Source organism: Fringilla coelebs (genome assembly GCF_963513975.1).
Source record: "Fringilla coelebs genome assembly, chromosome: 30".
In the NCBI taxonomy this organism is placed as follows: Eukaryota; Metazoa; Chordata; class Aves; order Passeriformes; family Fringillidae; genus Fringilla; species Fringilla coelebs.
Window position 1 is genome coordinate 2,289,634 of NC_140056.1, and position 13,801 is coordinate 2,303,434.

The window sequence follows — 13,801 nt, forward strand, 5'->3', positions numbered from 1 at the left end:
AATGGGATTAAAAAAAGAAGGAGTTTGGGGTCAAAACGGGAGGGATTTGGGGTTCCCGCTCATAAATCCCGGGGGGAAAGGGATTCTGTTCCGAACTGAACAAAATTAATTTAATTAACAAAATTTAGCGCGGAAAAGCGGCCGGAGAGCCCCGCCCAGGCCACGCCCACACAGCACATGAATGGGCGTGGTTTGACAAAGCCCCGCCCATTTCTGTGCAAGGGGGCGTGGCTTTAGGCGCCCCGCGCGAGGTAAACACAACCGCGCCCCGCCCCTTCCCCGCCTACCCAATCCGAGCCCTCCGCCCGTTTCAAGTCCCCCCTAGCCCCGCCCCCCAAGCGCCCGTCCCACAGCGGCGGCGGCAGCCCCGCCCCGGGGGCGCCTGGAAACCGCCGCGGCCCCGCGCGCTCCGGTGGGCGCGCGCCCCCGCCCCCCGCCCCTCCCCCCCACCGGACGCGGCGGGAGCGGCAGGTACCGGGGGGGGGAGGGGCGGGGCTGACCCCCGGGCCGGCGGGGGGGGGGGGGTGGGGTCAGCCCCGTGTCCCCCCGTGTGCCCCGGTCGCTGTCACCCTCCTGTTGATGCCGCCCCCCGCTCCCGCCGCCGGTCCCGGAGGCGCCGCCGGGGGAACGGAGCGGAGCGGGGACGGGGACAGCGCGGCGGTGACAGCGGGAGCGGCCGGGGACGGTACCGGGAGGGTGCGGCGGCCGCGGCCCGGTTCAAGTAATCCAGGATAGGCTGTTCCAGCCCGGCCTGTTCCCGGTTACTTGTCCCGGGAGGCGGCCGGTGACGTCACGGAGGGGGGGGACAACGCGGGGGGACCGGAGCAGCCGCCCACGGTGCCTCTCGGGGGGTGTCGGTGCTCGGCTTCTTCACCCCGACTGCTGCCATCCCCCTCTGATCCCCACACCTGTCCCTGTGTCCCCACCTGCCCCATGTCCCCAACTGCCACCTGTCCCTTCCACTGTCCCCCCATCCTCCTCCCTGTTCCCTTGTGCTCTCCATCCCCATGTCCCCACCTGTCCCCTGTCCTCTTGCCTGCCCCCTGTCCCCCCACCTGTCCCCCTGTCCCCACCTGCCCCATGTCCCCAACTGCCACCTGTCCCCTCCAATGTCCCCCCACCTGTCCCCCTGTCCCCCCATCCTCCTCCCTGTCCCCCTGTCCCCCCCATCCCCATGTCCCCACCTGTCCCCCCCACCCCCACCTGTCCCCTGTCCCCCTGTCCCCTGTCCCCCCATCCTCCTCCCTGTCCCCCCCATCCCCATGTCCCCACCTGTCCCCCCCCACCCCCACCTGTCCCCCCCCACCCCACCTGTCCCCCTGTCCCTCTCCCCTCTCTGTCACACCCCGCTGTCCCTTGTGACCCCCCAAACCCACCCCGGGGGTGTCAGGGACAGAATGGGGGTGCCCAGGACAGGATGGGGGTGTCAGGGATGGGGGTGTCAGGGGTTGGGGTGCCCAGGACAGAATAGGGGTGCCCATGACAGGATGGGGGTGTCAGGTATGGGGGCGCCCCCACAGCCCCAGCTGTGCCCCCCATTGGGGTCGGGCTCTTTGGGGTCCGAGCCCCTTTTCCTGTGGATTTGCCATTCAAACCCTGCTTGGGGGGGGGGGGGGGGGGGTGTTCCTGGGGGGGCAGGGGGGTTGGGGAGCATTCCCTGGGGGAGGGGCAGGGTCAGGAATCTCGGGGTCCCCCCTCCCCACCCCACAACACACCTGGCCTGGATATTCTGCACCTTTATTCAGCCTCACCCCCACACCTGGGGGAGGCTCTGGCAGCCCCAGCCTGGCTTGGGGCGCACGGTGGGGGGGGGGGTCTGTGTCCCCCCAGGGGGCTGAGCCCCCTCCTCAGCCTGGGGGGGCGGGGGGCTCCTGGGGGGGCTCCTGGGGGGGCTCCTGGGGGGTCTCCTCCCCGCACTGGAAGCGCAGGAAGTCCCAGACCCGGAGCCCGCCGCGCTCCCGCAGGTACCGGCCCAGGGGCACGCCCGGCTCCTGCAGCGTCCCCTGCGCCAGCAGCCGCGTCTCGCTGTCACCGCCCAGCTCGTCCTCGGGGGTCCCCAGCGAGGTGGGCGCCATCCCCACCACGTGCTGGGCCACCCTGCGCCCCAGCTCCCGCAGCTCGGCCGGGGGGGGCCCCGGGCCCGGCCCCCCGCAGGCCACCAGCGCCCCGTAGGTGCCCATGGCCACCGGGGACCGGGGCGGGACCCAGCCGTGCGCGTAGGTGGCCACGAAGCCGCCGGGGGCGCGGAGCCAGCCGGCCCGGCGCAGCGCCAGCCGCTCGCCCAGGCGGCCTGGGGGGGACACGGGGGGGGGGCACCGTCAGCACCCCCGGAAATGGGGGGGGGGCACTCCCAGAGAGCAGGATCCCCCCCAAAAAGGGTCCTGGAGCAGGCAGACCCCAGCACAGGGAGCCCCGGGAACGGCCCAGAGTGGGGCTGGCACGGGGACTGGGGAAACTGGGGAAACTGGGGGGGCAGTGGGGAAACGGGGGGGCACTGGGGAAACTGGGGGGGAGCAATGGAGAAACTGGGGAGGGCACTGGGGAAGGCACGGGGGAGGGCACTGGGACTGTCAGGCTCTGGGAGCACTGGGGAGGGACACTGGGAGCACTGGGGAGGGACACTGGGGACACTGGGGAGGGCACTGGGAGCACTGGCGAGGGGCTCTGGGGAAACTGGGGGGGACACGGGGGGGGGGCACCGTCAGCACCCCCGGAAATGGGGGGGAGGGGGTCATGGAGCACTCCCAGAGAGCGGGACCCCCCCCCAAAAGGGTCCTGGAGCAGGCAGACCCCAGCACAGGGACCCCCGGGGACAGCCCAGAGCGGGGCTGGCACAGGGACGGGGGAACTGGGGAAACTGGGGAAACTGGGGAGGGCACTGGGGAAACTGGGGGAGGGCACTGGGGAAACTGGGGGGGGCACTGGGGAAACTGGGGGGGAGCAATGGAGAAACTGGGGAGGGCACTGGGGAAGGCAAGGGGGAGGGCACTGGGACTGTCAGGTTCTGGAAGCACTGGGGAGGGCACTGGGAGCACTGGGGAGGGGCTCTGAGGAAACTGGGGGGGACACGGGGGGGGGCACCGTCAGCACCCCCGGAAATTGGGGGGGAGGGGGTCATGGAGCGCTCCCAGAGAGCGGGACCCCCCCCCAAAAGGGTCCTGGAGCAGGCAGACCCCAGCCCAGGGAGCCCCAGGAACGGCCCAGGGGTCTGCCCTGCACAGAGCGGGGCTGGCACGGGGACTGGGGGCACTGGGGGAACTGGGGGGGCACTGGGGAAACGGGGGGGCACTGGGGAAATTGGGGGGGGCACTGGGGAAACTGGGGGGGAGCAATGGAGAAACTGGGGAGGGCACTGGGGAAGGCAAGGGGGAGGGCACTGGGACTGTCAGGTTCTGGGAGCACTGGGGAGGGACACTGGGAGCACTGGGGAGGGCACTGGGAGCACTGGGGAGGGCACTGGAAGCACTGGGGGGGAAACTGGGGGGAACACGGGGGGGGGGGCACCATCAGCACCCCCGGAAATTGGGGGGGGGGGTCACTCCCAGAGAGCGGGATCCCCCCCAAAAGGGTCCTGGAGCAGGCAGACCCCAGCACAAGGACCCCCGGGAACGGCCCAGAGCGGGGCTGGCACGGGGACTGGGGAAACTGGGGAAACTGGGGGGGGCACTGGGGAAACTGGGGGGGGCACTGGGGAAATTGGGGGGGGCACTGGGGGGGGCACTGGGGAAACTGGGGGGGGCACTGGGGAAACTGGGGGGGGCACTGGGGAAATTGGGGGGGGCACTGGGGGGGGCACTGGGGAAACTGGGGGGGAGCAATGGAGAAACTGGAGGCACTGGGGAAGGCACGGGGGGAGGGCACTGGGACTGTCAGGTTCTGGGAGCACTGGGGAGGGACACTGGGGACACTGGGGAGGGGCTCTGGGGAGGGCACTGGGGACACTGGGGAGGAAACTGGGGGGGAAACTGGGGTGGGGCACTGGGGAAACTGGGGAGGGCACTGGGGAAGGCACGGGGGAGGGCACTGGGGCTGTCAGGTTCTGGAAGCACTGGGGAAGGACACTGGGAGCACTGGGGAGGGCACTGGGAGCACTGGGGGGGGCTCTGGGGAAACTGGGGGGGAGCAATGGAGAAACTGGGGGCACTGGGGAAACTGGGGAGGGCACTGGGGGGGGCACTGGGGAAACTGGGGGGGGCACTGGGGAGGGCACTGGGGACACTGGGGAGGGGCTCTGGGGAAACTGGGGGGGACACGGGGGGGGCACCGTCAGCACCCCCGGAAATTTGGGGGGGTCACTCCCAGAGAGCGGGACCCCCCAAAAAAGGGTCCTGGAGCAGGCAGACCCCAGTCCGGGGACCCCCGGGGACAGCCCAGGGGTCTGCACAGAGCGGGGCTGGCACGGGACGGGGGAAACTGGGGAAACTGGGGGGGGCACTGGGGAGGGGACTGGGGAAACTGGGGAAACTGGGGAAACTGGGGAGGGGACTGGGGAAACTGGGGAGGGCAGTGGGGGGGGGCACTGGGGAAACTGGGGAGGGCATGGGGGAAACTGGGGAGGGCGCTGGGGAAACTGGGGGGGACACTGGGGAAACTGGGGAGGGCACTGGGACTGTCAGGCTCTGGGGGCACTGGGGACACTGGGAGTGCCAGGTTCTGGGGACACTGGGGGGTTATTTGGCATCACTGGGATTGGGGTTCAGGAGACTTGGGACATAAAAGGACAAGGAGGGGCACTGGGACGGGCACTGGGGGCACTGGGATGGGCACTGGGGGCACTGGGATGTTCTGGGCTGGGCACTGGGCACACTGGGATGGGCACTGGGGCCACTGGGAGGGGCACTGGGGACACTGGGTTGTACTGGGAGGGGCACTGGGATGCACTGGGATGTACTGGGAGGGGCACTGGGGGCACTGGGATGTACTGGGATGTACTGGGAGGGGCACTGGGATGTACTGGGAGGGCACTCACCCATGGCCAGTGCCAGGTGCTCGCTCAGCAGGTCCCCCCCGTCCCCTGCCCGCACCTGGGCCAGCTCCTCCTCCCGCAGCAGGTGCTGGGGGGAGGGGTCAGGGGGGCACCCCAACACCCCCAAACCCCCAAACCATCCCCAGCACCCCCCTGGCACCCCCAAACCCTCCCCAACACCTCTGGCACCCCCAAACCATCCCCAACACCCCTGGCACCCCATCCCCCCAACAACCCCACACCGTCTGTGCCCCCCCAATCCCCAGAGACCCCCGGCACCCCCAAGGCCCTGCCAGCCCCCAGCCCCCCTGCCAGCCCCCAGCCCCCCTGGCAGTGCCCCCAGCCCCCCTGGCAGTGCCCCCAGCCCACCTTGGTGCCCGAGCCCCCCTGGCAGTGCCCCAGGACCCCCCTGGCCGCCCCCAGCCCCCCTGGCAGTGCCCCCAGCCCACCTTGGTGCCCCCAGCCCCCCTGGCAGTGCCCCCAGCCCCCCTGGCAGTGCCCCAGGACCCCCCTGGCAGTGCCCCCAGCCCACCTTGGTGCCCGAGCCCCCCTGGCAGTGCCCCCAGCCCCCCTGGCAGTGCCCCCAGCCCACCTTGGTGCCCGAGCCCCCCTGGCAGTGCCCCAGGACCCCCCTGGCCGCCATCTCCACCAGCTGCTGGAACTCCGCTGTCCGCGCCACGAAATCGGTCTCACAGTTCACCTGTGAGGGGGGGACAGGGTGACCCTGGGGACACTGACACCCCCGGGGGGACCCCCAGAGCCCCCTCACTCACCTCCACCATGACGGCGGCCGAGCCCTCGCTCAGGACCCCCACCAGCCCCTCCCGGGCCCGCGGAGCCCCGGGGGCGGCGGCGCGGGCCCAGCCCCGGCGGCGCGACTCGGCCTCCAGCCAGGCCTCGGCCTGGGGGGACACACGGGGTCACTGCAGCGTCCCCAGCAGTGACAGGGCCACCACAGCACTGACAGGGCCACCACAGCACTGACAGGGTCACTGCAGCGTCCCCAGCACTGACAGGGCCATCCCAATGTCCCCAGCACTGACAGGGCCACCGCAGCACTGACAGGGTCACCCCTGCACTGACAGGGTCACTGCAGCGTCCCCAGCAGTGACAGGGTCACCCCAGCACTGACAGGGTCACTGCAGTGTCCCCAGCAGTGACAGGGTCACCCCAGCACTGACAGGGTCACTGCAGTGTCCCCAGCAGTGACAGGGCCACCACAGCACTGACAGGGTCACCCCAGCACTGACAGGGTCACCCCAGCACTGACAGGGTCACCCCCGCACTGACAGGGTCACCACAGGGTCACCCCAGTGTCCCCAGCACTGACAGGGCCACCCCAGCACTGACAGGGCCACCCCAGCACTGACAGGGTCACTGCAGGGTCACCCCAGTGTCCCCAGCACTGACAGAGTCACCACAGCACTGACAGGGTCACCACAGCACTGACAGGGTCACCGCAGTGTGACCTGCAATGACAGGGTCACTGCAGTGTCCCCAGCAGTGACAGGGTCACCCCAGCACTGACAGGGTCACCACAATGTCCTCATCACTGACAGGGCCATCCCAGTGTCCCCAGCACTGACAGGGTCACCCCAATATCCCCCAGCACTGACAGGGTCACCCCATCACAGACAGGGCCATCCCAATGTCCCCAGTACTGACAGGGCCATCCCTGTGTCCCCAGCACTGACAGGGCCACCCCAGTGTCCCCAGCACTGACAGGGTCACCCCAGTGTCCTCATCACTGACAGGGCTGTCCCAGTGTCCCCAGCACTGACAGGGTCACCCCAGTGTCCCCAGCACTGACAGGGTCACCCCAGTGTCCCCAGCACTGACAGGGTCACCCCAGCACTGACAGGGTCACCCCAGTGTCCTCATCACTGACAGGGTCACCCCAGTGTCCCCAGCACTGACAGGGTCACCCCAGCACTGACAGGGTCACCCCAGTGTCCTCATCACTGACAGGGTCACCCCAGTGTCCCCAGCACTGACAGGGTCACCCCCATGTCCTCATCACTGACAGGGCCATCCCAATGTCCCCCAGCACTGACAGGGTCACCATAGCGTCCCCAGCAATGACAGGGTCACCCCAGCACTGACAGGGTCACCATAGCGTCCCCAGCACTGACAGGGTCACCCCAGTGTCCTCATCACTGACAGCAGCACCCCAATGTCACCTGTCAGTGACAGGGTCACCCCAATGTCCCCATCACCCCCCCCAGCCTGGGGGGGACATGGGGGGGACACGGGGGGGGCACAGACCAGACCTGGCCCTGCAGCCCTCCCACCCCCCCCAAGGGCCGGGCCTGCGCTGGTCCTGGTGCCCCAGGGACCCCTGCCCGAGGGACCCCTGCCCCAGGGACCCCCTGCCCCAGGGACCCCCTGCCCCAGAGCCCCCCTGCCCGAGGGACCCCTGCCCCAGGGACCCCCTGCCCCAGAGCCCCCCTGCCCCAGACCTGCCCCAGAGCCCCCCTGCCTGAGGGACCCCCAGCCCCAGAGCCCCCCTGCCCGAGGGACCCCCTGCCCCAGGGACCCCTGCCCCAGGGACCCCCTGCCCGAGAGACCCCCTGTCCGAGGGACCCCCTGCCCGAGGGACCCCCTGCCCCAGGGACCCCCTGCCCCAGGGACCCCCTGCCCGAGAGACCCCCTGCCCGAGGGACCCCCTGCCCCAGAGCCCCCCTGCCTGAGGGACCCCTGCCCCAAAGCCCCCCTGCCCCAAAGCCCCCTGCCCCAGAGCCCCCCTGCCCCAGGGACCCCCTGCCCCAGGGACCCCCTGCCCCAGGGACCCCCTGCCCCAGGGACCCGCAGCCCCAGAGCCCCCCTGCCCCAGAGCCCCCCTCCCCCAGTGACCCCCTGCCTGAGGGACCCCTGCCCCAGGGACCCCCTGCCCCAGACCTGCCCCAAAGCCCCCCTGCCCCAGAGCCCCCCTGCCCCAGGGACCCCCTGCCCCAGGGACCCCCTCCCCCAGTGACCCCTTGTCCCACAGCCCCCCTTCCCAAGGACCCCCTGCGACCCCCAGAGTCCCCCCCACTCATCCCCTCCCCCTGTCCCCTGGTCCCCATTCTCCCCCCAGCTTCTGTGTCCCCCCCCCTTCCCGGTGCCCCCCCCCAGTGCCGCCCCCGCTGCAGGTCGCCCCTCGGTGCCCCCCCGGTGCCCCCCCCGCCCCGTAATCCCCCCCCCGGTGCCGCACCTGGCGCAGGTCGCTCCCCGGTGCCCCCCCCCCGCCCCGTACTCCCCCCCCGGTGCCGCACCTGTTGCAGGTCGCCCCCCGCCCGCTCCAGCGCCTCCCGGCACCGCATCACCGGCTGCCCGGTGCGCGCCCGCAGCTCCCGCAGCTCCCGCAGCGCCGGCGGGGCCGCGCTCAGCCAGCGGCCCGGGGGGGCCTGCGGGGCACGGCGGGGTCACGGCGGGCTCGGGGGGCCCTAAGGGGGTCCCGGTGGGTGCGGGATGGGGACCCCGGGATGGGGGATGGGTACCGGGAGGTCCTGGTATGGGGGGAGGGGGGCACGGGGGGGGGGGTGGGGAAGGCAGAGCGGTGGCGGGGGGCGCTCGGGGATAGCCGGGGGGTCACGGGGCTGGGGGTCCCGGTGGTCCCGGTGGTCACGGGGCCGGGGGTCCCGTAGCTGGGGGTCCCAAGGCTGGGGTTCTGGGGGTCTCGGTGGTCCCAGGGCTGGGGGGGTCCCGGGTGTCCCAGGGCTGGGGGGGTCCCGGGGGTCCCGGTGGTCCCAAGGCCGGGGGGGGGTCCCGGTGGTCCCAAGGCTGGGGGGGGTCCCGGTGGTCCCAGGGCTGGGGGGGGTCCCGGGTGTCCCGGTGGTCCCAGGGCTGGGGGGGGTCCCGGTGGTCCCAGGGCCGGGGGGGGTCCCGGGGGTCCCGGGGGTCCCAGGGCCGGGGGGGGTCCCGGTGGTCCCAGGGCCGGGGGGGGTCCCGGGGGTCCCGAGGGTCCCAAGGCCGGGGGGGTCCCGGGGGTCCCGGTGGTCCCAGGGCCGGGGGGGGTCCCGGGGGTCCCAGGGCTGGGGGGGTCCCGGGGGTCCCGGTCTCACCCGCGCCGCCCCCCCGAGCGCGCCCAGCGCCGCGCGCTGCATCCCGGCCTGCCCGCGGCGCGCCGCGTGACGTCACGCCACGCCGGGCAGGGACGACCCCGCGCTACGGGCGCCGGGAAGGGTCAGAACGCGGAGGTGCGATTGGTTGCGCGCGTGCGCGTGACGTCGAGCGGGCGCCACGGAGGCGCGGGATTGGCTGAGGGGAATTTGGGGGGCGGAACATGAAATGCCCCGCCCGACCCCCCGCACCCGAGAGACCCCCCCGAGAGACCCCCAGAGACCCCCAGAGACCCCAGACCCTCAGAGACCCTCAGAGACCCCAGACCCTCAGAGACCCCCAGAGACCCCAGACCCTCAGAGACCCCTAGAGACCCCCGGCCCTCAGAGACCCCCACAGACCCCAGACCCTCACAGACCCTCACAGACCCCAGACCCTCAGAAACCCTCAGAGACCCCAGACCCTCACAGACCCTCAGAGACCCCAGACCCTCAGAGACCCCCCGGCCCTCACAGATCCCAGACCCTCAGAGACCCTCACAGACCCCAGACCCTCACAGACCCCGGCCCTCAGAGACCCCAGACCCTCAGAGACCCTCACAGACCCCCGGCCCTCACAGACCCCAGACCCTCACAGACCCCAGACCCTCACAGACCCTTAGAGAGCCCCGGCCCTCACAGACCCTCAGAGACCCCAGACCCTCACAGACCCCCTCACAGAACCCCCAAACCTCACAGACCCCAGACCCTCAGAGGCCCTCACAGACTCTTACAGACCTCCCCCAGCCTCACAAACCCCCGACAGCCTCCGAGACCCCCCTGGCCCTCAGAGACCCCCGACCCTCACAGACCTCAGATCCTTAGAGACCCCCCCCGCATCCGAGAGACCCCCGGCCCTCACAAAGCCCCCAGACCCTCACAGACCCCCCAAACCCCCGCAGCCTCAGAGACCCCCCCCACACTCACAGACCCTCACAGACCCCCCCGCACCCGAGAGACCCCCGACCCTCACACACCTCCCCAGCCCCTCACAGACCCCAGCCCCTCACAGGCCCCTGGGCTGTCCCCCTCCCCAAACCCCCTCCAGCCGCCCCAAATCACACACAACACCTCAACTGCGACCCTCGGCTCCATTTAATCCCCGGTGAGGGACCCCGGCCCGAGCCCGTCCCGCGGGGTGAGGGACTCGGGCCCGGGCCCGTCCCGCGGGGTGAGGGATCCCGGCCCGGGCCCGTCCCGCTCCGCCGGGGCTCCGTCCCGCGGGGTCACGGCGTAGATCTCGATGTCCCGCTCGGGCTCCCGCCGCAGCAGCCGCACCCCGAAGAAGGGCGGCAGCAGCTGCCGGAAGAAGCGGGCGGCCCCGGCCTCGCCGCCGCGCAGGCGGGCGCTGAGCAGCGCCTGGGCCGGCGGCACCAGCAGGTGCCGGAGGGTGCCCAGCAGCGGGGCGAAGGCGCGGGGGTCGTACACGATGTCGGAGCCCAGGATGAGGTGGAATTTGGGCGGGAAGCGGCGCTGGTCGCGGCCCCAGCGCAGCGCCCGCACCCGCGGGCCCGCCGCGGCCCCCGGGAAGTTGAGCCGCGCGTTCTCCCGCAGCTGCGGCAGCGCCGGCGGCCGGTCCGTGAGTGTCACCTCGGCCCCTGCCGGGCAGCGCGGCCGTCGGCGGGGAGCGGACTCCCGGTAACCCCCCCCAGACCAATTAACCGTGGGGCAGCGTGTGGGTCAGCCCCTGGGACCCCCACCCCAAAATCACAGTGAAACCCCCCGAGCCAGAGTGAGGAACACCCCCTGGGACCCCCACCCCAAAATCACAGTGAACCCCCCTAGCCAGAGTGAGGAACACCCCCTGGGACCCCCACCCCAAAATCACAGTGAACCCCCCTAGCCAGAGTGAGGAACACCCCCTGGGACCCCCACCCCAAAATCACAGTGAACCCCCCTAGCCAGAGTGAGGAACACCCCCTGGGACCCCCACCCCAAAATCACAGTGAAACCCCTGAGCCAGAGTGAGGAACACTCCCTGGGACCCCCACCCCAAAATCCCAGTGAAACCCCCCGGATCCTGAAAAATCCTGAGTGAGGAACACCCCCTGGGACCCCCACCCCAAAATCACAGTGAAACCACTGACCCAGAGTGAGGAACACCCCTGGGACCCCCACCCCAAAATCCCAGTGAAACCCCCGAGCCAGAGTGAGGAGAACCCCCTGGGACCCCCACCCCAAAATCACAGTGAAACCCCCTGAGCCAGAGTGAGGAACACCCCCACTGGATCTCCCCAAACCCTCCCCAACCCCAATAAACCCCGACCCCAAAATGGGGTGGGGGGGGGATAAACCACCCGTACCCCCCCCCAGATCCCAATAAACTCCAGGACTGCTCACACCAGTTTCCAGTTCTGTACTGGGCAGGAGAACAGGGATCCCCCCCACCCACCGGGTGTCCCCCCCACCCAGGGTGTCCCCACCCTTCCCGCAGGTGTCCCCCCACCCACCGGGTGTCCCCCCCCGTACCCAGCATGGCGGCGAAGATGCCCACGATGCCGGTACCGGCCCCCAGCTCCAGCACCCGCCGCCCCGCCAGCTCCAGGTTCTGCTCGCCCAGGAACCGGCACAGGGACAGGGCCTGGGGGGCACAGAGGGGACACTGGGGTGGGGACACCCCGGTCCTCCCACGGCCACCGCGGTGCCCCCACGCCCCGGGATGCCCAGGACACCTCACCCCCGGCAGCCCCTCAGGGTGCCCATTCCCGGTGCCCCCTCCGGTGCTCCCCGTTCTCTCCAGGTTCCCCCCATGACTCGGTAGCCCCCTCTCCAATCACGCATCGCTCCCGGTGCCCACCGCGATGTCACCCCCCGGTACCCCCGTCCTCTCGGGGTCCCCCACCGCCCATCCCTCCTGCCATCCCCGGGATGTCGCGTGTGTCCCCCTCGCGATCCCCCGCCACCCCCTCACTCCCGGTACGCCCGGGATGTCACCTCCCCCCTCCCGGTGTCCCCGACATCCCCGCACCCTCGGGATCTCCCGGCTTTCCCCATCACCCGCTGTCCCCCGGGATGTCACCCACAGCCCCGGCGAGCCCGGGATTTCCCCCGCGCCCCCCGGTGCCGCTCACCGCCTCCCAGACGGCCCCGGCGGGCCCGAGCCGCGGCCCGTGGTGCTCCGCGATGTGCAGGACGCGCCCGCACAGCCGGAACCGGCGCCGCTCCGGGAAGAACTCTCCGAAGAGCGCGGGGTCGCGGGGGAACACGGCCCGCAGCGCCGCTTCTGCTTCTTCTCCTTGCTCCTCTTCCTCTTCCTCTTCCTCTTCCTCTTCCTCTTCCTCTTCCTCTTCCTCTTCCTCTTCCTCTTCCTCTTCCTCTTCCTCTTCCTCTTCCTCTTCCTCTTCCCCTTCCCCGTTCTCTTCCTCCTCCTCCCGCCCCCCCCCGGTCCCCACGTGGCACCCGGGCGCCGCCATCGTGGAGGAGGCGGGGCCGGGTCGAGCCCCCCGATCCTGATTGGCCGATCCTGGTTAAGCCACGCCCCTCCGCCGGTTATGGGTCTCCGCCCACGGAGCTCGCTCGGTCCCGGCCCGCGGTCCCCGGGGATCGGTGTCCCCCGGTGTCCCCCAGTGTCCCCTTCCCCCGGTGTCCCTCGGTCTCCCTCCAAGTCCCCCAATGTCCCCTCCCCCATCCCAGTGTCCCCCGGTGCCCCCCGATGTCCCTCAATGTCCCCCAATATCCCCCGATGTCCCTCAATGTCCCCCGGTGTCCCTCAGTGTCGCCTGTCCCAGTGCCACCAGTGCCACCGGTATCACCACGGCCCTGGGGCCCTGATGGCCCTGATGGCCCTGATGCCACTGTCCTTGATTCCTGCTGTCCATGTCCCTGTCACACCCGTGTCCCTGTCACACCTGTGTCCCCAATCCGCGTGTCCTTGTCACACCATGTCCCTGCTGTGTCCCTGCTGTCTGCATCCCTGTCACACCCGTGTCCCTGTCACACCCGTGTCCCTGTCACACCTGTGTCCCCAATCCCCATGTCCCTGCTGTCCATGTCCCTGTCACACCCCTGTCCCAGCCATGTCCCCAGTCCCCGTGTCCCTGTCACACCCCTGTCCCCGCTGTCCATGTCCCTGTCACACCCCTGTCCCTGTCCCAGCCGTGTCCCCAGTCCCCGTGTCCCTGTCACACCCCTGTCCCCGCTGTCCATGTCCCTGTCACACCCCTGTCCCTGTCCCAGCCGTGTCCCCAGTCCCCGTGTCCCTGTCACACCCCTGTCCCCGCTGTCCGTGTCCCCACTGTCCCCCCTGTTCCCCTGGTGTCCCTGCCCCCTGCCATTCCCTGCCCTGGTGTCCCCAGCCCTGGTGGCCTTGCCCATGGTGTACCTGCCCCCATGTCCCTCATCCTGATGTCCCTGGTGCCACCTCCCTGTCCTTGCTGTCCCCGTGTCCCTCGCCTGTGTCCCCCTGTCCCAGCTCACCCCTGTCCCTCTGTCCCTGCCGGGGAGGGTGACACGGTGACAAACGCCCCCCCCGTGCCACCCCTGCCGGTGTCACCCCTCCGGCGCCACCTCCCCCTCGCGCCCTCACAGCGCCACCTCTGCGGGTGTCGCACACCCGCCCCTGGTGCCACCGGCAGGGGTGTCACGCACGTGTCCCCGGTGCCACCGTGCGGTGTCACACACCCACCCCTCGTGCCACCGTGTACAGACGTGTCCCCGGTGCCACCGTGCAGCTGTCACGGACCCGTCCCGATGGCACCACCCGGGGTGTGACAGTCCCGTCCCCGGTGCCACCGTGTGTCACAGACCCGCCTCCGGT

The 13,801-nt window shown here is 71.0% G+C and overlaps 2 protein-coding genes across 2 annotated transcripts; both read right to left on the bottom strand.

Moving 5' to 3' along the window:
• Positions 1 to 1,727: 1,727 nt before the first annotated feature.
• Positions 1,728 to 9,169, bottom strand: TSFM (Ts translation elongation factor, mitochondrial). The gene is made up of 6 exons (XM_084223461.1): positions 9,010 to 9,169; positions 8,221 to 8,352; positions 5,740 to 5,868; positions 5,559 to 5,666; positions 4,970 to 5,054; positions 1,728 to 2,290 (listed from the first exon to the last, which is right to left on the bottom strand). The coding sequence occupies exons 1-6, from the start codon at positions 9,049 to 9,051 to the stop codon at positions 1,848 to 1,850; spliced, it is 939 nt and encodes a 312-aa protein (XP_084079587.1). The 5' UTR covers positions 9,052 to 9,169; the 3' UTR covers positions 1,728 to 1,847.
• On the bottom strand, positions 9,071 to 12,458 carry EEF1AKMT3 (EEF1A lysine methyltransferase 3; the record flags this gene model as incomplete). Its single annotated transcript, XM_084223460.1, has 4 exons — positions 9,071 to 9,205; positions 10,117 to 10,643; positions 11,515 to 11,626; positions 12,117 to 12,458. 3 exons carry the CDS (start codon positions 12,456 to 12,458, stop codon positions 10,141 to 10,143), a joined length of 957 nt encoding a protein of 318 aa, XP_084079586.1. The 3' UTR covers positions 9,071 to 9,205; positions 10,117 to 10,140.
• Between the last annotated feature and the right edge of the window lie 1,343 nt (positions 12,459 to 13,801).